Here is a 25,954-nt window from a genome sequence, read left to right as displayed (position 1 = left end):
AAATGCAAAGAATCTGGAATAGGTACGTAAAACATTGTTAAAATAGAAAAACGGTTGGAGGGCTCATGATTTGAAGATTTACTCTAAAGCTTTAATAAGACAGTGTGTAGGGCCAGGGATGTAGCTCAGTGGTGCACTCCTGCCTGGCAAGTGCAAGGTCCTGAGTTCAATCCCTGGTAAGGAAAAAAAAAGAAAAAAAGACAGTGTGGTGTTGCCCCTAGGGTAGACACCAAGACCAATGACACAGAATAAAGTCTAGAAATAGACTGAATAGATGGTTGATGTTTACCAAAGATGCCAGTGTTAATCAATAGGAAAGTATATGTTTTGAAATTGGTCCTACTGGACGAGGACGAGGTGAACATGGATCCTTACCTAACACTATTCACAAAAATTAACTCAAAACGTATTGTAAAGCCGGGCATGGTGGTGCATGTCTGTAATCCTAGTACTCAGGAGGCTGAGGCAGGAAAATCCCCAGGAGGTCACGGCCAGCCTGGGCTACATAGCGAGACCTTGTCTGCAAAAAGAGGTACTGTAGAATAATAAAAGCTAAAACTACAAAACTTCTAGAAAAACATAGGAAAAAGACTTCAGGCCCTTGAGTTTGGCAGTGATACCTTAGGACACCCAAAGCGTGTGCCGTAAAGGAAGGACAAAAGATATGGGGGTGTGGCCTGAAGGCTTGCCTAGTTCTACCTGGTTCAGTCCCCAGCACTAAAAAGTAAGGAAAAAAAAAAGATTGGGCTTCATTGAATTTGAAATTTCTGTTACTCAAGATTCATTTCATTTTTTATTGAGACAGGGTCTCGCTATGTAGTTCAATCTGGCCTTGAACTCACTATGTACCTCAGGCTGACCTCCAACTCGAACTGCTCCTCCTGCCTCAGCCTTCTGAGTGTTGGGATTCAGGTGTGTGCCACCATGCTTGGCCTGGAAATACACATTGAAAACCACAGTGAGCTACACAACTAGCAAATGAAATACATGGGCTAGGATGACTGACAGCTTGTAGACTAACAATGCCTGATGTGGTGAAGATGCAGGGCAATCAGAATTCTCAGACCTCACAGGGCAAATGGGCACTCTGGTATCTCTAAGCCAAGCGGTATGGGCCCCTCCTTACCTGGGACCAGGCCTCAGTAAATCCCCACCCTCAGGGGCCCTCACCGGGAACTCCTGGGCCAGCAGCAACTTCACCTGGGCACTTGTTAGAAATGCAAATTCTCCCGACCCTCCTAGGCCTGTGAATGGGAGGTAAGGCCCAGCGATGAGGGCTTTAACAGCCTGCAGGTGACTGGAGCACAGGGGTTGGAAAGCCGGGAAGAACGCAACCCCCCTTTCCCTCCCGGCTTCTTAACAGCCTGGGGTGGGCAGCTGCCCTGCAGGGAGTCGGTGCGGCTGCAGGGCCTGGGAGGACCCATGGCCTGACCTGAGCGTGGAGAGGCTGAGAGAGGCCCGGGGAAAGCTTGTTCCTGGCTCCCAGTGGGACAGTGGGGCCTTGCCCTTCAGGAGCTGCTCCTGAGCCCTTGGCTGTGAAGGCTGCAGCTGAGGCCTGGCCTTACACTCTGCCAACCAGGCTCCGGGGTCGCGCAGCAGGGAGCAGGTACTGTTGAGGTCCCAGCGGGCCCCTTCTCAGAGCTTCCCCGGCCACCCCACCGTGCCCTCCAAGAGGAGGCGCCGCAGCTCCGACGGCATGGAGGGCAAGGCAGGAAGGACCGTGCCCTGGGGTGAGTGGGGCTGAGGCCCGGAGCCTGGGCTGCGGGCTGCTGGGAGCCTCCCTGGGCCCCTTGCCCACTTCCGCCCCTCGCCCCTCGGCAGGCGCTGAGCTCAACAACGAGAGGCGGACTTGCACTTTCCGGCCCCAGGTGGAGGAGAAGGAGAGCTGCAGGCTGGTGCTCAGTGCGGTGGGTGCCGGCCTGCGGATGCTCTGGTCCCAGCGCGTGACAGTCGACTCCCCCGTGTGCGCTCAGGGTGACGAGGCGCCTCTGTCAACCCCTCTCAGGTTTGCTTGGGGGAGAGAGCCAAGGAGGAGGTGAACCGCGTGGAGATCCTGCCCCAGACAACCCAGGCGGACAAGAAGACGCCGTCTGTCACCATTGCGACGCTGAAGGTGTCTGTCCTGCCCATGGTAAGCTCCCCCTGCCCATGTACCTGGGCTCCCCCTCGGGTTGGCCTGGACGCTAATGCGGCGCCTTCGTGCCACCCAAGCCCGGCTGCGCTGGAGGGGCAGCGGCACGTGACTAAAATCCCGCTTTGCACCCCAGCGCACCCTTTCCTGGGCACAGCCGCTTGACCAGGGCGAGTCACGTGACCTCTCTTCACAAATTGTGTTTTTTTGGTACCGGGGGTCGAATTCGTGTGCTTGTGCTTTTGAGGCGGAAGCACTGAGCTAAATCCCCGGCCCAAAAGTTAGTTTTAAGCTGTGCTGCTCGTCATAGGGACACTGGTAATCTTCAATCTGGTTATGTATCCAGAAATTCATCTTGGAATTCATCAGTGTGGAATCATACTAGCCCGGGGAAATCCCAAATTCATAGTTCAGTATGGTTTCTACTGAATACTATAGCTTTCGCTCCATTGTGAAGTCAAGAAATCATAGGGCCAGGGATGTAGCTCAGTGGCACACCGCCTGCCTGGCAAGCGCAAGGTCCTGAGTTTGATCCCAGCTGCCAAAACAAGAAAAAGAAAAAGAAATCATGAGTTAACTATGGAAACTTGGGGACCCTCTCTTTTGGATAAATGCAATAGTGGCTGGTAGCCTTCCTTCCAGGTTTTCTTTCTTCTTTTTTTTTTTTTTTTCAGTTCTAGAAATTAAACCTATGACCTTCACACTTCTCTCTCCAGCTGTTGTTTTACATTTTACTTTGAGTCAGAGTCTCATTAAGTTGGTAAATTGCCCAGGCTGGGATCAAATTTGTGATCCTCTTGCCTCAGCCTCCCAGAGTTGGGATTTTAGACCTACGCCACCACACCCAGCTCCTTCCTGATGCTTTTTTTTTAAAAAAGGAACGTGTCCAGTGCATTTCTCTTAAATATGAAGTGTTTGGCAGAAGACTTTTGTGGAGTTAAGGATGCCACTGTCTGATCCTACTCTGCTTTTAAAAAAACAAAACAAAAAACCTAACATTTTTATTGTGAATAGTGGTTAAATTTTATCAAATGCTTTTCTACTCATGAACTTGGGTTCTTTCTTCTTTATTCCACTAATATGGTAAGATATATATAGTATTTTAATCTCTTTCATTGCTGGGATAAACACTACTTGAGCATATAAATTCTACATTTGTTTTCCTCGTAGATTGAGACTTTTCTTCCTGTTTTTATTTCTGTTTTCATCAGTGAAGTTGGCCTGTAAGTTATCTTACTTGGGTGAAAGCATAGAAGCCTCATGAACCAAGGATGGAGATTCGCTCCTTGTGTTTCTTGGAGCAGTGACCCCAGCCCAGGCTGGGCTGTCCTGGGAGCTGGGGGAGTCCCCTGTGACAGCCTCTCACACTTGCTTTCTTTGTCCACACTGCCTCCCTTGGAGGAGTGCCCTGTTCTGGAGGTTTTAAAGGCCCTCCATACAAATCAGGCTCTGAAACTTGTTTCTGTCAACACGGCTTGAGTCTTGGGCTCCAGTCCTACATCCAACTCAATATATTTCGGAGACATCTAATAGAAATCCTAGACATAACATGTCTAAATCCAAATTCTTGGTTTTTATCTACAACCGCCTTTCCATCCTTTCTCAGTAAAAAGCCTTTTCTGCCAATCAGGACAAAAATGTCTTTCCCATCCCATATCTGCTCTCCCAGCAATTCCAGTTGGCTCAACTGCATGTCACTACCTCCCCAGCTGTACCCCGGTCCCCGGGACCCTCGCCTCCTGCCTCATAGGCCTTGCTCCTCTCCCCTCCTTAACCCAGCTGAAACCACCTTGGTTTCCATGACTCTGCATTGAAAACTCTACACAAATCCTGTCCTCTGGGTCATTGCCTTTCCTTCCCCCGTGCCAGGAACACTGCTGTGCTTCCCCGTGGCTTGGCTTGGCTTCCTGCTGGAACTCAGCAGTTCCAGTGACATCAAAGAGGTCTTCCCTGCCCTCCTCTTTTGCCTGTAGTTACTTTGCCCCCCTTCCATAGGATTCATCACTACCAGCGTCAGTTTCCAGTTGTGTCTTGTCTTTGTCCTGCATCCCAGCGATGCCCCTCTAATAGCACCTGTCCTGCAGCAGGGACTCCATGTAACGAGTGTGCAATTGAATGAATGAGCAATGGGAGATTAATATGTGTGTTTTTAAACTGTTGTATTTTTTGCTTTGTTTTGGCTTTGGTTTTTTTGGTTTGTTTTTTTTTTGAGGCGGGGTCTCGATCTTTAGCCCAGGCTGGCCATGAACTCATGGCCATCCTTCTGTCACAGCCTCCCAAGTGCTGGGATCACAGGTATGTGCCAAAATAGGCATGGGATCTCTATAGTTTTACCTTTTTTATAATTTCCCTTAAATGGAACCATATAGTATGTGGCCTGTTTTTTTGCTTAGCATAGTTGAGATTTACCCACATGGGTAAAACTATAAGGCGCTCCTTTTACTTTGGGGCAGTTTCCCTGCTATGGCCCCATGTCCGTGGTAACGCACATCTGCTAGTCCCCAGGTTTAGACTGTTGTGCATGAGGCCACAGTGAACATTTGAGTGTGAGTCTTCATGTGAAAACGTTTCTCTTCTCTTGGGCATGTCGCTAGGCCTGGAACAGCTGGGTCATATGGTAAGCACACACTCAACTGCATACTGAGCACCAGGTGGTTTCCAAATTGCTGCACCCTTTCTTTCACATCCTACAGCTGTGTTCGAGAATCCTGTTGCTCCCTGACCTCACACCATACTTCACACCATTCATTCTGTGTCAGCCATTTGTGTGTCTTTGGAGAATTGTTTGGTCAAAGCTTTTCTCATTTTTCTCTCATTGGGTTTAATTATTTTAATATTTGTCTTTCTGCTATTGAGCTGTATGAGTTCTTTATATATGCTGCATACAAGTCCCTAATGATGTCATTTGCAACAATTCTCCCATTCTGTAGTTTCTCTTTCACTTTCCTGATTACACAAAAGTGTGGGGATTTCATTTGTTTTATTTGTTTGGCTTGGTTTGATATTTTTCCATACTAAAGATGAAGTCCAGGGCCTAGAACATGGTAGGCAAGTGTTCTACTACTGAGCTGCATCCCCAGCCCTTTATTTTGAGACCGTCTTGGTAAGTTGCCCATGGACTTGAGGATCCTCCTACTTCAGCCTCCTGAGTAACTGAGATAGTGTGTACCATCATACCAGGCTAAAGGTTTTCAATTGTGATATAGTCCACTTAACATATTTTTTCTTTTGTTGCTTGTGCTTTTGGCATTGAATCTAACAAACTATTGCCTAAATCAAGGTCACAAAGACTTAATCCTACATTTTCTTTGAGGAGATTCTTAAATTCTTAAATTTAAATTTATGACCCATTTTGAGTGGGCTGGGGATTTAGCTCAGTGGTGCCACTGCCTGCCTCGCAAGCGCAAGGTCCTGAGTTGGATCCCTGGTACCAAATAAATAAATAAATAAATAAAACAACCAAGATCCATTTTGAATTAATTTTTTTTGTAATGGGAATCTAACTCAGGACCTTGTGCTTGCCAGGCAGGCACAGCACCACTGAGCTAAATGCCGAACCCAGAGTTAATTTTTGTATATGCTCTGAGTTACAAAAATGGCATTTTGCTGGGTTAAGTGGCACACACCTGTAATCCCAACACTCAGAAGGCTGAGGCAGGCAGGCAGATCAGGGCTAGCCTGGGCTACATAATGAGACCTTGTTGCAAAACAAAAAATTTTTTTAAATATTTCATTTTCTAATTGTTCATAGCTAGTTTTAATAGTTCATAGCTAATTGTCCATATCATATGACCTTGCTAAATTTACATTTTTATTGATTCCTTCAACTTTTATATAAAGATTTGTGTCATCTGTGACTAACAGCTATGAAAACTTTATCTGCATACCTCCATATCCCTCGAGTTCTGATCTTCACTGATTAGGACCTCAGGTATAATTTTGAATAAAAGTGGTAAGAGCAGGACCATCCTTGCTTTGTTCCAGATTAGAAGGAAAAAGCATTCAAACTTTCACCCTTGGGGAGAATTTCTGTAAATGTCCTGTATCAGGTGAGGATGTTCCCACCCAATCCTACTTTACTGAGATATTTTATCGAGAGTGGGTATTAAAGGCAGCCATGGTGGTTCATGTCTTTAATTCCAGCTCACTGGGAGGCTGAGGCAGGAGAATTGAAAGTTTGAGCTCAGCGTGGGTGACTTAGTGGAGCCCTGTCTCAAAAATAAAAAATAGGGCGGGGGATTTAGCTCAGTGGTGCTGCCGCTGCCTGCCTCACAAGCACAAGGTCCTGAGTTTGACCCTCAGTACCAAAAAATAAATAAAGGGCTAGGGATATACCTCAGGGCAAAGGTTCTGAGTTCAATCCCCAGTACCACAAATAGAAGAAGCGTGTGTGTGTGTGTGTGTGTGTGTGTGTGTGTGTGTGTGTGTGTGTTTTGAGACAGGGTGTCACTATGTAGTTCAGGCTGGGTTTGAACTCACTATGTAGCTCAGGTTGCCCTGAACTCGTGGTGATCATCCTGCCTCAGCCTCCCAAGTTCTGGAATTACAGGCATGCACCACCACACCTGTCTCTTTCTTTTTTCAAATATTTCTTCTGAGCTGGGGATTTAGCTCAGTAGTTTCGCCGCCTGCTGTGCAAGTGCAAGGACCCAAGTTTGATCCCCGGCACTGAAAAAAATATATATATTTCTTCTTCTTTTTTTTTGGTACCAGGAATCGAACTCAGGACCTTGTGCTTGCGAGGCAAGTGGTAGAAGCACTGAGCTAAATCCCCAGCCCTTAAATATTTCTTCTTTGTATAATACAAGCATTTCATGCACTGATTTCCTTCTAAGCAACTTTCCAGATTCAACTCAAAAATTTTGATAAGTAATGTTTTTATTTTCATTCAGTTCAAATTATTTCCTAGTTGCTTGCATTGACCTCCAGAATATTTAGATTTATACTTTTTTTTTTTTTATGGTACCAGGGATCAAACCCGGGACCTTGAGCTTGGAAGGCAGGCGACAGAACCACTGAGCTAAATCCCTGGCCCAGAAGTATACATATTTTTAAATTTCTAAATAATTGTGGATTTTCTAAGATTCTTTAATTGATTTCTAGTATAATTCCATTGTGGTCTGAAAATATAACTGATATTTCAGTCTAAAATGTGTTGTGATTTGTTATGGCCCAAAATATATTCTCTTGGTGAATTTTTTTTTTTTTTTTTTTGGTACCGGGGATCAAACTCAGGACCTTGAGCTTGTGAGGCAGGCATTGGAACCACTAAGCTAAATCCCCGGCCCAAATATTTTATTTACACTTAGACTTTATGTTCATGTCTGGTGTGGTGGCTCACACCTATAATCCCAGCACTTTGGGAGTCTGAGGCAGGAGGACCACAGCAACTTTGAATCCAGCCTGGGCAATTTAGTAACTTAGTGGGATCCTGTCTCAAAATAAAAAGTGAAAAATAAAAAATCTAAGGATATAGCTCAGTACAAAGGCCCGGGGTTCAATCCTCAGAACCCACCCCCCAATGTTTAATTTACAGTAATATTATACTGCTTAATGTATGACTTAATAATATGAAGTCTGCCGGGGATTTAGCTCAGTGGTGCCGCTGCCTGTCTTGCAAGTACAAGGTCCTGAGTTCAGTCCCTGGTACAAAAAAAAGAAGTCTACTTCTCACCCTTTGTTTTTATTGCTGTAATAAATTTTACAACTACGTATGCTATAAATCTTCCACTACATTATTAGCTTTGTTTTAAAGACTTTGTTAGCTGGGTGTAGTGTAGTGGCACATACCTGTAATCAAGCTACCTCAGAGGCTAAGATAGGCCATTCTATCAATGAGCTACACACCCAGCCCTTTTTATTTTTATTTTGAAACAGGACCCCACTAAGTTCCCTAAACTGGCCTTGAACATGCAATCCTCCTGCTCTGAGTAGCTGAGATTACAGGTAGTGCTCCTTTCCCTAACATCAGTTTAAATGACTTTTTTTCTCTTCATTGTGTGTTGAAGCCTATTGGTTCATTTTCTGTCTAGCAATTTTCAGTTGAATGCTAGCCATAAAATTTACCTTGTAGGATGCAGGCTATTTTTATACTTTTCTAAATATTCTTGAGCCAAGCGTAGTGGTGCACACCTATAACCCCAGCACTTGGGAGGCTGAGGCAGGAGGATCACTGTGAGTTCCAGGCCAGCCTGTGCTATATAGTGAGTTCAAGGCCTGCTTGAACTATGTAGTGAGACCCTGTCTCAAAAAAAGAAAAAAATTATTCTTGTTTTGTTGTGGGATACAGTCAGGTTACCTAAATACCATTCAATGCTTTGGGGGTCTTGTTTTAAGCTTTATTATGTGGGTCCAAAGCTGTAGGTCCCTACTTCCATGACTCTGGCTAGGGCTTCCCTCGCCCTCTGAGATGCCTGTGACACACAGGACTTCCCACTGTGCTCATTAGACACAGGACATTCCTAGCCTTCTCTGAGCTCCAGTGCCGGTGCCTTTCGTGTGGTTTTGTCTGCGGTCTTAGCTCATTTCCCGGCTCCCATGGTGGTGACTGCCTCACTGAATCGGTCAGATGGGGCTGTCTGAGACCTCTACAGTTCTAGGTTTCCTGTGCTTGACTCTATGAACTCCAGCTTCTCCCAGTCCCCAATTGCATGTCCTCAATGCAGGGGTCTCCTGGGCCCCCTGGCTCCCCCCTCCTGTACTGTGGCCTGGAAACCATCCGGAGTGTGTGCCAGGGCTGCCTCGAGCTCATCTGGTTTCTTCCTCTTCTTACAGGGACCATGTTCTTCCCTCACTGACACCCAGTGTCCTGGGAGCCAGGATTCCTTGGTGATCCCCAGGGTCTTTGCCCTGGGCTACACCCTCAGTCATGTTGTTTTGAGACAAGATTCTGTTAAAGTTTCCGGGTTGGGCTCGAACTTGCAATCCTCCTGCCTCTGCCTCCCAGAGTGCTGGAATCAAAACATAAAATTTAAAAAGGGCCTAGGATGTAGTTCAGTGTGAAGGTCCTGAGTTCAATCCCCAGTACTGCACCAAAAAAAGAGAGAGAAAGAAGGTAAAACACTTACCATGGTATCTGGCATGTAGCAGACGCTCAAAAAGTATAAATTAGAGTCCTTATTGTAGAAAATTTGAGCCAGGACATGGTGGTACATTCCTTTAGTCCTAGCTATTCAGGAGGCTGAGGCAGGAGGATCACTTGAGCCCAGGAGTTTAAGACCAGCCTGAACAATACAGTGAGACCTGCACCTCAAAAGAAGAAATAGAAAATTTGGAAAGCTTGGGAAATTATAAAGGGAATTGATACCTTCCTATCCTCTAACAGTTATCATTAGTGCGTTGTCTTTCTAACCTTATTCATACTCATAGTCATCCACTTCCTGTAAGACCAAGTAGTACCAAACACCTGCTTCAATCTGCTTTCCCATTTGACCATCATCTCAGTAGGCTCAGCTGACATAACAAAAACACCAGATCAGGGTGCTGGGGTGGGTTCTGGTGAGGGCTCTTTCCCTTATAGATGGTCCCCTCCTCAGTCTGGGACTCAGAGAGAGTGTCTTCTCCGATGTCCCTCCTTATAAGGACATTAATCTGCTATGCTTGTTGGTGCACACGTGTAATCTCAGCACTTGGGAGGCTGAGGCAGAAGGATCACCATGAGTGTGAGGTCAACCTGGGCTACTTTCCATAGTGAATTCAGGGCCAGCCTGGGCCACACAGCAAGATCCTATCTCAAAAATAAGGACACTAACGCCATCACAAGCCTCAGCAATGACCTCATCTGACCCGATCTCCTCCCAAAGTGCCACTTCATTGAGGGTTGGGTGATCCAGAGGGGAGGGCACATTTAGCCCTCAGCTCGGATGCCAGTCTGTGGTCCCCAGGGAACGGGAGGATCAGGCTCTTCCCATAGGGACCCTACTTCCGCAGGCGGCTGGGGGTGCCCGCGGTCCACACAGCCATCCAAGCCTCGGCCCAGGCCAGCGTCCCCTTGCCAGCCTGAGTGCTCCCTGTCCCGCACCCCTCCCGCTGCAGGTGGCCATGGCGGGTGTCACGCTTTCTCCCCCAGTCATGTTTCACCTGCGGGCCGGCTCAGGTCCTGTGTTCCTCAGTGGCCAGGAGTGTTATGGTGAGTGTGAGCTGGGGCTAAAAAGGGCTGGGAGCACTGCGGGCCTGGGAGAGGGGCAACCCTGGGGACACCGAGGGACAAAACCCCAAAGGCAACGCCACTGCTAGTACCTGAGGTCGTGGAAGAGTCCTGAGCCCAGGACCCCTTCACCTCCCTGCCCCGTCCTCTGTGGCCTCAGCCTCAAGAGTAAGGTGTCACCAAGAGGGGGCTGCCCTGGCATCATCAAGAGTAGCTGCCTGGAGAAACAGAAGATTCATAAGGAGCACCTAGCATAGCACCTAGCACTCAGCAGCACTTACACACCGGCTGCCAGTCAAGGGAAGCTGTAGAATTGACCCAACCCTGGCAACTGCAGGCTGCCTTCACCTGCCCCTGCTCTTCTGACCTCATCCCCATCCTTTCCTCCTCCCTGCCCTCCTCCTCCCAACCCCCTCCTGGACTTCCCGATGCTGTGTGTGCCCCCCGCCGGCAGGTGGCAGGTGAACACTTTCAACCCCATTCGGGGGTTCCCGAAGGTCCCCCCAGGAGCCCAGAGGTCTGGGATGGGAGAGGAGCATTGGGTCTGGTTCTCCCGCCCCTGCTGGTGCCACTGCAGAATCCTCAGACCCCACCTGGGAAGAGGAGGCAGCGGAGGAGGTGGAGGAGGAGGCGGAGGAAGAGGAGGAGGAGGAGGAGGAGGAGGAGGAGGAGGAGGAGGACCCTGAGGCGGAGGTGTCCATGGAGGAGAGTCCAGCCAAACGACTCAAAAGGCCGGTGCCAGGGAAGCAGAGCAGCGCTGCCAAGGTGTGGGAAAGAGCAGGCTGCCTTAAGTGCCTGGGTGCTGCAGAACACCTGGGGAGGGCCGACCAGCATCTGGAGCCCGGGCCAGGCTTCGAGTTGGGCTTGTGGCATGGGCCAAGCTCATGTCCCCCAAGTCCTGCCCCGAGGGAGTGTGCGAGTAGGGCTCAGAGGCTGTTCTGGCCTAGGCCTCACCCTTCCTCTCCTACTAATGCCTGCCTGGCCTTTTGGTTCCCAGAAAAAAAAGGTCGAAAAAGAAGATGAGGATTCAAGGTAACTCTTTCCATCTTTAAAAAATTTTTGTGTACATGTGTGCTATTGGAGATTGAACCCAGGAAGCATTAAGCTACATCCCCAGCCCTTTTAATTTTTTATTTTGTTTTTGAGATAGGTCTTGCTATGTAGACTAGGCTGTACTTGAACTCATTATGTAGCCTAGGCCGGCCTAGAATTCCCTGCAATCTTCTTGCCTCAGACTCCTGAGTGCTGGGCTTACTCGGCCACCACACCCAGCACTTAATTTTTTATTTTGAGACAGGTCTTGCTAAATTGCTCATACTGCCCTTGAACCTGTGACCTTCTTGCCTCAGCCTCGGAATAGCTGGGTTTTCAGGCATGCTCCACCAAGACCAGTGAGATCCATAGTGCTGGAAAGAGTGGTGCACGAACAGAGATTACAGCTCTGGAGGTTGGCATAACCTTCTTAAAGCATGAAAATGTTTTCTTCTGACCTAATTCAGTTAGGCAATTTCTTCCAAAGAATGAGGTGAAGGGGAGATTACAATGGTACCTGGATTCAGGAACTAATTTTTTCCACAATTCTGGGAAAGATGGCCACATTTGTGTTTGTGCAGAAAAGATGGCCACCATTGTGTTCATCACCTGACGCAGAGTTTGGAAATGGCCAGGGATTTAGCTCAGTGGTTCTGCCGCTTGCCTCACAAGTACAAGGTCCCAAGTTCAATCCCTGGTGCCAAAAAAAAAAAGTTTGCAAACAAAAACCAAATTTTGCCAAGCCCTTTTGTTTTACAAACAAAAGCATTCAGGAACTGAGGTGCCACTGTACATACACTAAGAAATACATGACATTATCCAAGGCCTTCGATTCTATGGTGGTGGGGCGCATGCCTGCAATCCCAGCAGTCTGGAGGCTGAGGCAGGAGGATGGCCCTGAGTTGGAGGCCAACCTGGGCTACATAGTTGGATCTCAACAAAACAAAGGCAGACTGGCCCTGGTAGTGACTAGAAGGACAGATGAGCCCCACAGCTTCCATCTCTAGAGCTGTCCCCTGCCTCCCCAGCACCCCCTACCCCTGAAGCACTAGGGGTGCCCCGCTTCTGGCATCAAGCTGAACCCTCTCTCTTGCGTAGGTGCAGTAGGTCCAAGACCCCTTCAAAAAAGGTGAGCAGGAGCAGGAGGGCGGCACGGGGCTCTGGGGAGATGGGACAGGAACAGAGGAGGCGGGATGGCCCTTGTCCCCACAGAGCAAATCCTCAGAACAACCTAAGAAGCTGGAGCCTAAGAAGAGAGGTGCCAGCGATACCCCATGATCCAGGGAGACCTCTTGCTCCAGCAGTGCTGTGCAGCTACCCCCACCCCTCCGCCTGAGCCCGAATGTGGCCTGGTGTCATGACAGTCACACTGGAGCCCTGCACCCCCAGGCCCCAGGGTCAGGAGACCCCGCAGAGAGGAGCCCTAGCCAGCTTCGCAGGGCCGCAATAAAGTTTATTTTGTCGTGCACTCTGCGCCTCTTCCCTGCAGCCGGCAGAGGGCGTCCGCGAACCAGCACGACGGCCACAAGCCCCCGTGGCCCAGTCCCCAACGTTGAGCCCTGAGCTGGCCGAGGTTTGCTGTGGGCTTTCTGCCCTCTTCTGGTTGTTACTCCTCCTCCTACCTGTAAAGTGCCTCCGCCCTCGGGCAGTTGTCATGTACTGCCCGTGTCTGTCATGTATCCGTCATCTACCACCATGACAGGTACTCATGAGCATCTTTGGGACCCTCCCAGGTTTCCTGTGTTAGGATGCTGACCCCACGTGCCAGCCAAATGCTGGGTGAGGCCAACAGGCAATGAGTGGTGAGCACCTTCTGGCTCCAACCTCTCACCCTCTGCAGGCCAGTGGAGTGGCTTTGGAGGCCCAGGCACCAGTGGGTGACTCTGGCTTGGGCCCTGGCCCAGGCAGGCAGCAGATGGCCCCCCACTGGTGGCTACTCCATGCAGTGCTCTGTCTCTCCAGCAGCCCGTGGCCAGGCCTGAAGTGAGAGGGTGGCTGCCCAGGACCCCAGGTGAGGGTCCCAGGAGGCTCAAGGTCTTTGTTCTCCACGCAGAAGGTCAGCACCAGGCTTTGGTCTCCTGGCCAGCTCCCCTGGTACCTGCTAGGCAGCTGGAGCTCACTGAGCCTGGCTTCTGCAACAGCCACACAGGGCAGAGGAAATCAGTGCCTCCCTCACGTGCTGCCCAAAGGAAGCACAACCAGCACCGAAACTTCAGTTACTCTCCAGGCCTTTGGGAAGTAGAACAGGCTCATGTCCCAGTGGGAAGGGCAGTTTGGTGAGGAGGCCCTGGAGCAGGCAGCTGACCAGCAGGGGCGGGGCTGGCAGAGGACACTCCTAGGGATAGGAATGAGTTTGGTGGGCCTGGGAGAAGAAATCCGACTGGCAGTAATAGCCAGTAAAACACTAAGCACCTTCCGTAGACTCAATCCTTTAATCCTCATAGGCACACCTTGAGGGTGGTGGTATCAGCCCCGGTTTCTCAAATGAAATTTGAGGCACCAAGAGTTTTTGTCCCAAGATTGCACAAGGAAGGAGGCTAAGCAGTCTGACCTTTGGGGGCGGGTATTGAACCCACCAGGGTCTCACATTAAATTATATCACTAGCCCCTCTTATTTTGAGACAGAGTCTAAGTCATTAAGTTGCTCAGAATGGGCTCAAATGTTTAATCTTCCTGCCTCAGCTTCCCGGAATGCCTGCATTATAGGTGTGCACCACCATGCCAGGTATGGCTTCAGGGGTCTGATCACTGTGCAGGGGAGATGGGCTAGAGGATGCAGAAGCCTCCTAAACTGAGGGTGGGAGTTAGAATGAAGTCTGCCCGACCATATTGGAGTCCAGAGGGGCAGCACTAGCCAAGCTGGTATTCAACAGGTACTTCCTGTCCCCAGACAAGTGCAGGATCCACACTCCACAAGTAAATCCTGCTCATCTGATTTTGATCTGCAGGCAGCCAGTAGGGATCAAATAGCTCAGCTAGTGTGCCCGTTGCCTTCCCCTGCCCAAACCCTTGGTGTTTCAACAGGAAAAGGGCTGGCTGGGCCAAAGCAGGTGGTGACAAGTGGCAGGTCCACAGGTGGGCTCTGCAGTGAGGGTCTGTTAGAGGAGCAGGCGAGAGACAGACCCAGCTGGGGGGTGTTGAACTTGGCACTAGGGGGTGGGGATTAGCGGCAGCAGCCTGGCCACTTCTCACTTCCCTCTTCACCTCCGGCAATCCCCCCCCCCCGTAAATGTTAATGAGCCCTCCCCTCAACCTAGCTCCCTCAGGTCTAGCTGAACCCCCTGGGGTCCTCTCCAAGCCGTTCATATTTCTCCCTGGGTCCTTTAAGTTGACATTCCTAGTGGCAGTTTTGACAGCATCAGGAGTAGCCATGTCCTTTTTCTAGGCTAAGGACCGAGGAGTGAAGCGACTTGCTGCAGATCACACAGCCTGTGTGGATGGAGAACAAGTCCAGAGTCTGAGCTGTAGTGTGTCCCACACACACTTGGAGCCCACCACTGGCTCTCCCATGGCAACAAAGGCAAAAAGCCAAGAAAGGCAGGCCTGCAGGAGCGGGTGGGAAGACACAGGGAGCCAGATACCCACCCGTGAAGCGGGCTATCCTGCCATGCCCCAGAGCCCCCTGGCACCAGCCTCTGGCAGATCCCCAAGGCCGAGCTTGACTGCTGGCATCTGTTACCACGGAGATCCAGGCTGGCCAGTGACAGCAGGCCCTGTCCCCACCAACAGGAAGCAGATGCTCAGGCTCAGAGGCCTTGGGCACTACTGAATGCCCCCCTGGTGAATGAACCCCGATGCCCACTTCCACCCCCAGCTCACTCCTCTGCCACGGGTCCCAAGGTCTAAGCTGTCCCCTCCGACCTGTGGCCCCATCTCACCCTTAGTAAGCAAAGTCATCACGGGGGGCAGGGGGGGAGGTGTCCCAGCCTGCCTGGGAGCTGGTGGGGAAGGCTATGAAGGCAACGTTTTCCCAAAGAATTAAGCCAGAAGCAGATGGAGAGATGGATTGGGAGAAACTCCCCAAAGATGCAGAGATTAGAGCAGGCCTCAGACAGAGGGAAGAATGCAAAGATGGAAATGGCCAGGAGGATCACCGAAGGCTGAGAGGTGGGATAGGGTGGAGCATGTTTGGAGGAGAGAGGACTCTGTTCTGGGTAGCCACACACCTGGACATCGAGCCGGGCCACCCGCCAGCTGTGAGCTTTCCGGGGCCAGTCCTCTACCCTCTCTGGGTGTCCCCAGCTCAATGGGATGGTTGAGCCAGATGAGGGAGCTCTGAGAGCCCCTCAGTCTTGACATTCTCTGAATCTGATTCCAAAGTCCTGGACCCCCCCAGTTCCTTGGGGAGGGGCTCACACCACCTGATGCAAACCAGCTCAGGCAGCTCACTCCAGGCGGAGCTGGACAGAGCCCCAAGGGTCACGTGTGTTTGTGTGTGCTGCGTGTGAGGGCAGGGTGGCAGACCGCTTTGTGGATTGATGGAGCTCAGCAAGGTGAGAGTTTCGCCTCCCAGTCAGCTGTTAGGTAAATAAGTCTACATCCGGGCGTTCCCCAGACCGGGGCGCTAAGAACTCCAGGGAGCCAGAGCCTAGAAGGAGGCTTCCCTCAGAGGCCCCAAACATCCACCCTCCCACGTCCCCATCATCCACCTTTCTGCAGGGAGGGGACAGAGGAGAGCTCCCCAGCACCAGCTCCTGGGACCTCAGAGTTGCGGCCGTGGAGGGCGTGGCCACCCTCTGTGTGGAAACCTGCTTACCGCCCCCACCCCACCCCTGCTGGCCGATTCTGAGCAAATGACCTATCAACATGCCTCAGTTTCCTCACCTGTAAAGTGATCGCTGGCTCAGTTCGGAGCAAAGTAGGGCTGGAGGTCAAGTTTGGAGCTGCAGGGGAAACGGGGTGGGCGTGGGGGCTGAGGGGTTGGGGTAGGGGTGTGAATGGCGCTGGGTCGAAGTCCGAAGATCAAGATCAGATTACAGATTTTGGACCTGCTAAATGCTGTGTCTCCCTCTGTCCCTCAACACCCTGAGGTATGGCTGTCCCTGTTTCTCAGGAGACTGAAGAGGCCTCGGGGAAGCTTTTCTCAGGGAGCCTTCCAAGACCCCCAGGTGCACCTTCCTCCCCACCTCTGGCCCTAACCTGTGGCACCCATTATTAGCTGCCAGGCAGAGCGGCTTTAACCCCTCCTTCCCGGTGGCTAGGGGTGACGAGAGGCCGCGCCAGCGGCTGCTCGAGCCAAGCCCACCCCTGCCCCCTGGAGGGAGGCTCCTCCTTTTAAGGCTGCTTCTGGGAATTCCCACCCCGAGCCAGAACCCCAACCCCAGCCCCGCTCGGTACCTGCAGCTCAGCCTTGGAGAGATGGGGCGCCGAGCCTGAGGGCGGGAGCAGCTGACCCTGGAAGGGGGCCGGTGCCCCCCTCCCTCCTCCTGCCTGCCACACGCCCCGCACTGAGGCCGCAGCTCTGTGAGGGTCAGGAATAAAACGGGAGCCCGCGGGTGCAGCCAGGCACCGAGAGAGCTCCTGCAGCTCCGTCCCCAGGGCCTGGGCAGCCTGGCCCGAGACTGGCAGCCCAGGGGACACGGGCACCAGCCCCACCGGCGTTGGCTCTGCAGCCTCACTGGCCGGGAAGGTGGACACCTCACACCTCAGTGTCCCAGCTGCGCCCTCCTCCCCTCCCCCCTCCTCTCCCCCCTGAAAACCTGTGGCTCCGAGAGAGACCTTGGCTCCTCGGGGCAGCTCATATCTGCTCCTGAGTTTGGGGCAGGGGGCAACCACCCCAAGAAGTCTCTCCAGCGATGGGAGCCGCCCGCCTGCTGCCCAACCTCACAGTGTAAGTGTCCTGCCTCCTGGGGAGCTGGGCTGCACATCGAGCCCAGGGCAGCCCTGCCTCCTCCGGGGGACTCCTATGCAAGTGTGGCAGGTGGGGCAGGGTGGGGCAGAGGTGGGAGCCTGGGTATGCCCCTGGGTTGGCCTTGGGCACCCATACCCGGCCTGCTTCGTCTCCCCACACAGGTGCCTGCAGCTGTTGATTCTCTGCTGCCAGACGCAGGTAGGCGTCCCCTACCCAGCCTCTCCCCATCCTTCCCCCAGAGAGGAGACAGGCTGATGCTGGACGCTCCTGGTCCAGGAGGGGCTGAAGTTTGCAGGGTCGCCTTTCCAGGGCTGGCTGGAGAGGGGCGAAGGCAAGCAGGCCTGTCTCTGACACCTTCCCCTCTGCCCCTGGGTCTCGCTACTGTCTCCATCCCTGGGCACTGGGCTCCGGCAGGTTAAGGTCCTCCAGGCCTGGAGCGGTCGGAAGCAGGTGGAGGTGACAGCCAGTTGAGGCTGGTGCCTGGGACTACCTGAAAGGACAAGTTTGGATGCAAAGCCATTTATGTGGTCCGCTCACCACCTTCTTGGGCAGCAAGGGGCACACACCCCCCTGTAGGGATGCCCAGACGGGGAGCCGTGACTCCTTACCTACAGGGCAGCGAGGTCAAGACCAAAGAGTTCTGTGTGGGACTGACTCAGGGCTTGCTGCTCCACGCTCCCCCCACCCCAAGTCTGCCCCCCTACGCACACCTCCCACCCCAATCCTCAGCCCCCTGTGCGAGGAGGCTCGGTCCTTTTTTGTGTGTGTGTGATTCTCCATAAAAGTGCAGCTATTAAAATGCACTGGGCCAGAACCGCTCTGGGGAGAGCTTGCCTGGCTTTCCCAGGCCAGAAGCTTGCGTCTCTTCCTATCCAGTGGGGACTTTTTTTTAAGGTAAATGCCTTTTCTCTGGGAGAAGGAAAGGGCTGCCTTTGAAGCAGTGGGGGGGTGGGAGAGAGAAACACCCCCCTTTTCCTTCCCCTTTTGCTCTAGCCCCGTTCAGCCCTTTTGCTTCACACGTCCAGGGAGAGCAAGAAGAAAGCCCCCAGCCTGGCTGGGAGGGGGCTGGGGGTGGGCCCAACCTGTTCTGGAAGGGGAATTAGCACAATGGTGCGGCTGGCCGGGGCGTTTATGGCCTGGTTGAGGCCCCATTCAGGACTTGGGGAAGGTGGCAAGGCTGTCCTTTCCCCCTTGAAGTGCCCCCTCACCCCCTGGGCGGGGGTGGGGGGCAGCAGGCTGAACCACAGCCATGCTTGAGGGGCTGTCTGACAAGCAGCTGTCTGTGGTGGTGGAAGGGGAGGTCCCCCTGGGCGGGAACATGAAAGGCACAGGCAAGGTCCCTCCGGGAGAGGGACTTGTGGGCTGGGGGCTGGGGGGGTTGAGGGGCGGGGGCTGCTTTTGTGAAAGGCTTGAAGCTGAGGAGAGGAGGGGGTTTCGGGGGGCCCTCTGCCCCTGACCTGGAGCAGACGGCCAGGAGGGAGCTGCCCGCCAAGAGAGGTGGAGTCTGAACCTGGGCCAGGAGGCTTTGGGCTGGGACACGCAGGTCCTCACCCCTGGCAGGGAGGCCATCAAGGGCCAGTGGGTCCTCCGCCCCAAAAGCTGACCTCAGGTTTTTCCAGGGTGGGGTGCAGGGTGGGTCTGAAAGGCGCTGCTGTCCTCCTGGGGTCCCTGCAACACTCCTGGCCTTGGGGCTGGCAATGGGACTGGGTAATAACACTGGGCAGGTCAAACCTTCCTGCCTTCTTCGCCTCTCCCTCCCCAAAGGTAATGCTTCCGAGCCTTCTCCCTAGGATGAGGTGGCCTGTAACAGATGCCCAGCTCTGTCCAGATGGTTGGGATCCGGCCTGGGATAAAGATGGCATTAAGGGGGCCAGGGATTTAGCTCAGTGGTTCTGCTGCCTGCCTCGCAAGCGCAAGGTTCCGAGTTTGATCCCGGGTACCAAAAAAAAGATGGCAGTAAGGATTGAGGACAGGCTGTCTCCACACAGCCAGCAGGATCCAGGTGGAGAGAGAAACATAAATGAAGTCCATTTCTGAGCTAGAGCAGAGGGCACCGCCAACAACCAGGACTCAGCGTCTTGGCCGGCACCTTTCGGGAGACAGAGGGCAGAAGGAAACCGTGTCCCGCCCTGCTCAGTGTTAGGAGGGTAAAAGGTGGGCCTGTGGAAAACATGCTGGTCCCGGCACCCTGCAGGGCAGAAACAGTGGGAAACCAGAGGCCCAGGGCGGCCTGCCCACCCGCAGCAACAACCCGAACTGGCCGGAGCCTCTGTGACACCGTGGCACAGACCAGCAGGTGGCTCTGCGACTCGGCAGCCATTGGCCCCACTGATAGCACCTCCCACTGCTGCGTCCACCTCCCTCCCACAGAGGAGGCGGCCGAGGAGAGAGGAGCCTGGGAGAGAGACCTGCTCCTCTGAGGCCCGGGCACCCCAGACTCGAGGCAGGGCAGGACTGTAAAGAAACGCTTACAGGGGCTTACGGAACCCTGAGGATAAGGACCTAAGAGACCCTAAAGTGTTCTCCAGTGACCCTCACTCAGAGAGCCTGGCAGACCATCTGTTGTGTGTGTATGAGCCAGGGCTGAGGTCTTTCAAGGCCAGGAAGAGGATCAAGGAGAAATCCGTGGTCCTAGCTAAGGGCACCTTGCAAGACCCAAGAGGTGGGGAAAGGGGCTCTGTCCCTGGTGAGCTGTGTCCCTCCCTAGAGCATAGGGATGGGACCCAACAACCCTGAAGATCCCTTCCAGTTGCCAGAGTTATTATTCCAGGTCTCACTGCGTCCCCAAGACAGGGGCAGCCAACTGGCCTGCCCCAGAGTGGACCCAGCAGCCTGGAAGGGTCGTGGCCAGACGCCACCTTCCCCGAGCACCTTCTGCTCTTCAGGACCCAGGGCCTGCGCCCGCTGTGCTCACCTCCGCACCCCCCACCCCGACCAGCCACGGTGTCACCCAAAGCAAATTGACACTATTTTTCCCTTGGTAACCGCAAAGGGGGAGAATCACCCGTCTCCTAATTTTAACCAGTACGTGAGGGACCAGGGCGCCGTGACCGATCAGCTGAGCAGGCGGCAGATCCGCGAGTACCAGCTCTACAGCCGGACCAGTGGCAAGCACGTGCAGGTCACCGGGCGTCGCATCTCTGCCACTGCCGAGGACGGCAACAAGTTTGGTGAGACCCGGCCCTCACCCCTGGCTACCCTGAACCAAACCCAGATCCCCAGGCAGGGCCGAGGCTGCAGTGGGAGAGAGGAAGAAAGGCGCCCAGGGGGCCGGGGGCTGGGAGCCTGCCCGTTCCCATTGCTCTGGACAGAGCCTGGAGGTGGCTGGCTGCGGGGTCCCTGGCTGCACCCCTGACAGACAGAGGTCTTTCTCGCTTTCCATCACAGCCAAGCTCATAGTGGAGACAGACACATTCGGCAGCCGGGTGCGCATCAAGGGGGCAGAGAGTGAGAAGTACATCTGCATGAACAAGAAGGGCAAGCTCATCGGGAAGGTGAGGCCAAGGCCTAGCAGCCCGCAGGGCAGTGAGCAGGCTGAGGAGTCCATCCTGTGGGGAGGGGGAAGACAGGGCCACAACACCCACTCGCTCTGCTGGGCCTGGCCCACCTGGCGAGGAGCAGCCGCTTCCACAGGGCTAGGACATAGACTTCTTACTCTTTTCTGCCCTCCCACTCCTCGGTTTCAAACTCAGGACCTTGCGCTTGCCAGGCAGGCGTGGCACCACTGAGCTACATCACTGGCCCAGGTCTCCATTTAAATGTGCAGCAATCAGTAAGAATTCTAGCATCTAAGAGATGTTGCAGCCCCTGTTGAAGAGGGCTAAGGACTAACAAGGTTGAAAGCTGGCACAGGCATATAAAATGCTGGCACAATGCTGGGCATGGTGGCCCTGGGAGAGTTAACCCCTCCACCTCACTTGTCCTCATCCCTAAGTGAGTAAACTGCTGGTCAGTGTGAAGTTCAGCCAGGACATGTGGAAGTCCCCAGCACAGCCAAGTGTGGTGGCTCATGCCTGTAATCCTATCACTCTGGAGGCTTAGGCAGGAGGATCACTTCGAGTTCGAGGCCAGCCTGGGCTACGTAGTGAGTTAAGGACAACCTGAACTGCCTAGTGAGACCCTGTCCAAAAAACAAAATGAACAAAAGCGAAACAAAACAAACAAGTGAAAAAAGATACTGGCACGGTGATGCACTCCTGTAATCCTAGGTATTCTAGAGGCAGAGGCAGAGGATCGAAAGTTCCAGTTCAGCCTTGGCAACTTAGCAAGACCTTGTCTCAAAATAAAAAATAAAAAGAGGTGGCATTGTAGTTAGCATGCAAGAGGCCCCAGTCAGCACTCCCCCCACACACACGGAAACTCCACTGAGTTTATTTTGGCCCCTGGCCTCCAAAGCACCTGCAGTGGACCCTCCACTGGGCCACACCCCTCCCCCGGATGCTTGCATATACCAGGTGTGCCAGGCTCTGCGCTGAAACATGCATTACCTTGATCTCTATGCTACATCTCAGGAAACAGGCTCAGTTGACACAGCTGCCAAATGACAAGTCTACATAGTTTGCAAAGCTTGGTTTTCCCTCTACTGCCTCATCCCTGTTCTCAGGCAGCTCCTCCAGCTCACTGACTCCACTGGCCCATGGTTCCCACAAAATAGGCCCAAAGGGGCTGGGGATTTAGCTCAGTGGCACCACATCTGCCTCGAAAGCCCAAGGTCCTGAGTTTGATGCCTGGTACCAAAAAAACCCAAAAAACAAAAAAAACCGCCCAAAGCCAGAGAGTTCCTACAGCAGATAGACAAACTCCCTTCCTCTCCTCCTTTCCCCTGCAGCCCAGTGGGAAGAGCAAGGACTGTGTGTTCACTGAGATCGTGCTGGAGAACAACTACACGGCCTTCCAGAATGCCCGGCACGAGGGCTGGTTCATGGCCTTCACACGGCAGGGGCGGCCCCGCCAGGCCTCCCGCAGCCGCCAGAACCAGCGGGAAGCCCACTTCATCAAGCGCCTCTACCAGGGCCAGCTGCCCTTCCCCAACCACGCTGAGAGGCAGAAGCAATTCGAGTTTGTGGGCTCAGTCCCCACCGGCAGGACCAAGCGTACTCGGGGGCCCCAGCCCCTCACGTAGTGGCCGGCAGGGAGGCCGGGCCTCTGCTGCCTTCCCATCCCTTCCCTTCCTGATCCAAAGACTGGGCCCGGGCGGAGGGAGGGGAGCCAGACACCCCCCAAGGACCCTGAGGACAGAAGCACCAGAGCCCCAGCTGGTAAGGGACAGGACTGCCACACCCTGGGCTGGCACTACACACTGGAATAGGCCCTTTCCTGCCGGCCCAGGCCAGCCTGGGGACAGGAGCCAGTGTTAACCTGATCTCAAGCACCAGCCTCCCTCCCAGCCGGCTGGACTAAAGAGCCAGACGGTCAGCAGCTTCGAGGCCTCACAGACACCATCTGCAGCTGGCTGTCCCCAAATCCTGATCCCCCAATCTTCCTCAGTCTGTCCCCAGCCCCCAAACTACTTCAGGCCAGATGCATACTAGGAAGGGACTTTTGGTTTTGACGGGGGGGGGGGGGGGCTGGCCATTCCCCACATTCCATGACCCAGGCCCGCACCCCCACCCCAAGCCCCGAATAAAACCATTTTCTGGCAAACATAATCTGAAGCTGAAGCTGGGTGGGCAACCGACACCCGAAGTGGAAAACAGGATTGCGGGGGCAAGGGGCCTGGGTCGAGCCTTGAGCCCCTGAGTCCCCTCCCCGGGTGCAAGCACCGCGGCGAAGCGTCCGGAGCGGGCTGGCAGGTGGCGGCGGGAGGCGGCGAGAGGCGGCGGCCCAGGGCGGCCCAGGCCCCTCCCTCCGCGGCCGCTGCGTCCTGTCCTCGCCCGCCCGCCACGCGCGTCCCGTGCCACCTGTTGGGGCGCAGGAGACCCGACCCCAGGTCCGAGGAGGGTGGGGGACCCCGCGGGGCTGCAGAAGCGGGGCCCGACGGCCCGCGGGCGCCCGGAGCCTCGAGGGGCGCTGGATTGCTTTTTTCCGGTGAGGAGGGCCGGGCGGGGTTGGGGGGGGGGAGGCCAGGGCGAGCGGAAGGGGCACTGGGATCGAGAATGCGTCCTCTTGTTCTTCAGGTCCCCGCTGGGGGCGGGGGCGGGGGCCACACCCGAGGGCAGAGCTCAATTAGAAGCTGCGGCCCGGCCGATGGTCGCGCGGGGGAGGCCCCCCCCGCCCGCGCGTCCCGGGTGGGCTTTGCCAGGGCTCCAGGTGCGCACCGGGGCCGGGACTCCAGGCCATAAAGTCCTCCTCTTTCCTCTGCGCACTGGCTTTTTATCTTTCACTGAGAGACGCTCCCCAGCCAGGACAGCCCCCTTCCCTTCTGCTGACCGCGCCACCACCCAAACTCAGTTTCCCCTTCCGGCCTCCTCTTCCTGAGAAAAGGCCGTGGAGGAGAGGCAGGTTATGGAGAGAGAAGAAAAGCCATGAAAGTCAACCCTTCCTCCTACTTCTTCCAAGAATGGCCTAAAAATAAGAAGGAGAAGTTGTGGAGGGGTTGGCCTGGGCCAAAGGGGAGGTGGGCCCTGGCGTTCCAAGTGGACGGTGACCCCGGCCCTGGGCCCTTTAGAAGGTGGGGACGGCAGCCGCCAAGAGGGAGGTCCCCAAGAGGGAGGCTGCAGGACAGACATTCTCCCTCAGGCCTGTCATAATTGCTTTTCACCAGGTTGCTTTTTTTCTCTCCCCCCATCACAAAGAACCTTAATCCTGGGGAAGACAGCAGGACGCGTTGGGGGTAGTTTTCTGGGGTGTGTGTGGGGCGGGTGGTCTGGAGCCGCAGCTGATAACTGGCCAGTTCAATGGGACTTTCAAACTGGGGCAACTCCCAGCAATTACTTGAGGACAAAGGCTTGGGGCCCCCCAGGTGTGGAGGACTGGACTTTGAGGGAGGAGGCTGGGAAGGAGGTGTGTTGCGGGGGGGGGGGGGGCTTGTCTTACAATCCCTCTGATTTCCGAAAGAATTTGAGACATTCTTTAAGACTGGACGGCCTCCCGCGAGCTGTGCCCTCAGCCCACTCCCACCCTCCCTCCTTCGGGTTAGAGACGGCTTCAAAGGTGGATGGGCCTTTGTCTTGCGTCGGCTTTCTTCTAGGCCTTTCTCCAGCCCCTCCCTCCCTCTCTTTGACCTCCCCAGCACAGACAGGCCTCTGGGGGCCGGCTCCAGAAAGCCCTCACTGTTCCCGTCCTGGCTTTTTGAGGTGAGACCTCTCGGGCAGGGATGGAGGATGGGGAAGGACGAGGGAGGGCAGCTTTGGAGGCCTGTGCATCTCAGGCACTTTCTCCAGAGCCACACCCGAGCTGGTGTGGCCAACACCTTCCCTGGCTGAGTTCAGAAGCTTCTCTTCCCACACCTCTTGGTGTCCAGGTCCCCTGCCCTTTTATGTCCTGAGAAACTGTGCCCAGCTCATTCCTTCCAAACCCAGGATGACATCGAAGATGCTAGAGGGAAGCCTGAGGAATAGATCTCTAAGAAGAAGTTTGGAGGGAGGTGATGTGCAAGTGTGTGTGTGATGGAGAAGAGGTTTTTTATGGTCTTAGACCACACCTGGGTTACTTCCTGTGTCTGAGATTCTAAGCCCATGTGAGCTAGGGGTGGCCCCAGGGGGCTGACTGCTAATGGCCCTTGCTTTGGGGGCTAATAGAACCCATCAAGAGGAGGAAGTGACAGGCGGAGACACGCCTCAAACCCTGGGCCTGATTAGGATCACTTAGAGCTCTAAGAATAGCCCACATAGTCTTCTCTTCCTTCTTGGTCCTGTCCTCCAAGTGGTCAGTCAGGTGAGGCCCAGGGGACCAGAGCAGGGATGTCCATCCATTCACTCTTTGGCCAGGCAAGGCTCAACCTCACACTATCCAACCTTGCATCACAGATGCCTGTGGCCAGGGGCATCCTGGTCACCAAGACAAAAGCCTTAGCTCGGTCCTCAGTCTTGTCCTTGGCAGCATGTGACCTCCCATCCCCTCTTTTTTTGTGGTACTGGGGGTGGAACTCAGGACCTTCACATTGAGCTGCAATCTTAACCCCTTTTTAGTTTTTTTGTTTTGAGACAGGGTCTTGCTGAGTCACTAAGCTGGGCTGGAACTTTGGATCTTCCTGCCTTAGCCTCCCAGAGTGCTGGGATTATAGGTGCCCAACCACCTCTTCCTGAACTGCTCTCCCCTCTCCCTGCAGTAGGCCATCATCCTCCCTGGCTCCTCCTAGGGAAACAAGGCCCTAAGATTTCTTCACACTTCAGCCATCACCCGTTGCCCCCACTGCCTTCCCTCCTAGTCTCTGCCCCATGCAGAGCGCCCTGGGATCTGTCGAAACTACTGCCCTGGCTTCCTACTTGGTCTCTGCCTGCTCCAGCCCACTCCTTTTGGTGTGTCACGCCCCGGCTTCACTGGGCCACCCACCCCTCAGTACTGCTCGACCCAGGCCATCCCAGCAAATGCCTAGGGTGGACTCCCTGCCTCCTCTCCTGCTTCCCACTGCCCGTCCACAGTGCTGCTGCTCTCCGTGTGCCGCTGCCCTCCATATGCCGCTGTCACATCTCCTCTGGCCTTCTGCTCACCAAACAGCCTCATGCTGCCCCACAGGCTTCTGACTGTCACCTGTCTGCTGCTGCGGTCTCCCTTGGCCCTGCTGGCCATTTGTGACCCTCCCTCACAACACAGCACAGCTGTCTAGACCCTCACTGTTTGCCTCTGTGACATGGTTCTGATGGATGGTGTGGGTCTCTGATATAAAAATGGTCAGTCTTTGCCTGCCCCGTGG

The 25,954-nt window shown here is 54.0% G+C and overlaps 3 protein-coding genes across 4 annotated transcripts in view; all 3 read left to right on the top strand.

The window, feature by feature from the left end:
* The first annotated feature begins 1,287 nt into the window (after window positions 1-1,287).
* Npm2 (nucleophosmin/nucleoplasmin 2) lies at window positions 1,288-13,236 on the top strand. Its single transcript, XM_021261225.2, has 8 exons — window positions 1,288-1,730; window positions 1,822-1,907; window positions 2,006-2,131; window positions 10,166-10,259; window positions 10,855-11,042; window positions 11,275-11,309; window positions 12,408-12,438; window positions 12,522-13,236. The coding sequence occupies exons 1-8, from the start codon at window positions 1,697-1,699 to the stop codon at window positions 12,585-12,587; spliced, it is 660 nt and encodes a 219-aa protein (XP_021116884.2). The 5' UTR covers window positions 1,288-1,696; the 3' UTR covers window positions 12,588-13,236.
* A 3,010-nt stretch (window positions 13,237-16,246) lies between these two features.
* Fgf17 (fibroblast growth factor 17) lies at window positions 16,247-22,834 on the top strand. 2 transcript variants are annotated; one of them, XM_004848265.3, is made up of 5 exons: window positions 16,247-17,139; window positions 17,322-17,358; window positions 20,153-20,330; window positions 20,548-20,654; window positions 21,989-22,834. In XM_004848265.3, the coding sequence occupies exons 1-5, from the start codon at window positions 17,105-17,107 to the stop codon at window positions 22,280-22,282; spliced, it is 651 nt and encodes a 216-aa protein (XP_004848322.1). In that variant the 5' UTR covers window positions 16,247-17,104; the 3' UTR covers window positions 22,283-22,834. The 2 variants fall into 2 exon arrangements, with proteins under 2 accessions (XP_004848322.1, XP_021116786.1); XM_021261127.2 differs by lacking the exons at window positions 16,247-17,139; window positions 17,322-17,358 and having other exon boundaries at window positions 18,546-20,330.
* A 215-nt stretch (window positions 22,835-23,049) lies between these two features.
* Window positions 23,050-25,954, top strand: part of Dmtn (dematin actin binding protein) — a 31,683-nt gene continuing 28,778 nt past the window's right edge. Inside the window, exon 1 of the mRNA XM_087216858.1 lies at window positions 23,050-23,187. The gene's annotated coding sequence lies outside the window, so the exon portion shown is untranslated. The remainder of the gene's footprint in view (window positions 23,188-25,954) is intronic.

This window comes from Heterocephalus glaber, unplaced genomic scaffold, assembly GCF_053883595.1.
Source record: "Heterocephalus glaber isolate CG9 unplaced genomic scaffold, H.glaber_assembly_v1.0 deba00001460, whole genome shotgun sequence".
Lineage (NCBI taxonomy): Eukaryota > Metazoa > Chordata > Mammalia > Rodentia > Bathyergidae > Heterocephalus > Heterocephalus glaber.
Note: the sequence above shows the minus strand (reverse complement) of the source record. Positions and strands in the feature narration are given on the sequence as shown.

Excerpts from the sequence above, each read along its gene's own strand:
- Fgf17 (XM_021261127.2), top strand. The coding sequence starts at position 19,877 with ATGGGACCCAACAACCCTGAAGATCCCTTCCAGTTGCCAGAGTTATTA. Across the intron at positions 20,331-20,547 it reads CGAGGACGGCAACAAGTTTG|CCAAGCTCATAGTGGAGACA; the intron begins GTGAGACCCGGC and ends TTTCCATCACAG. Across the intron at positions 20,655-21,988 it reads AGGGCAAGCTCATCGGGAAG|CCCAGTGGGAAGAGCAAGGA; the intron begins GTGAGGCCAAGG and ends TTTCCCCTGCAG.
- Npm2 (XM_021261225.2), top strand. The coding sequence starts at position 1,697 with ATGGAGGGCAAGGCAGGAAGGACCGTGCCCTGGG. Across the intron at positions 1,731-1,821 it reads AGGAAGGACCGTGCCCTGGG|GCGCTGAGCTCAACAACGAG; the intron begins GTGAGTGGGGCT and ends GCCCCTCGGCAG. Across the intron at positions 10,260-10,854 it reads CAGTGGCCAGGAGTGTTATG|AATCCTCAGACCCCACCTGG; the intron begins GTGAGTGTGAGC and ends GTGCCACTGCAG.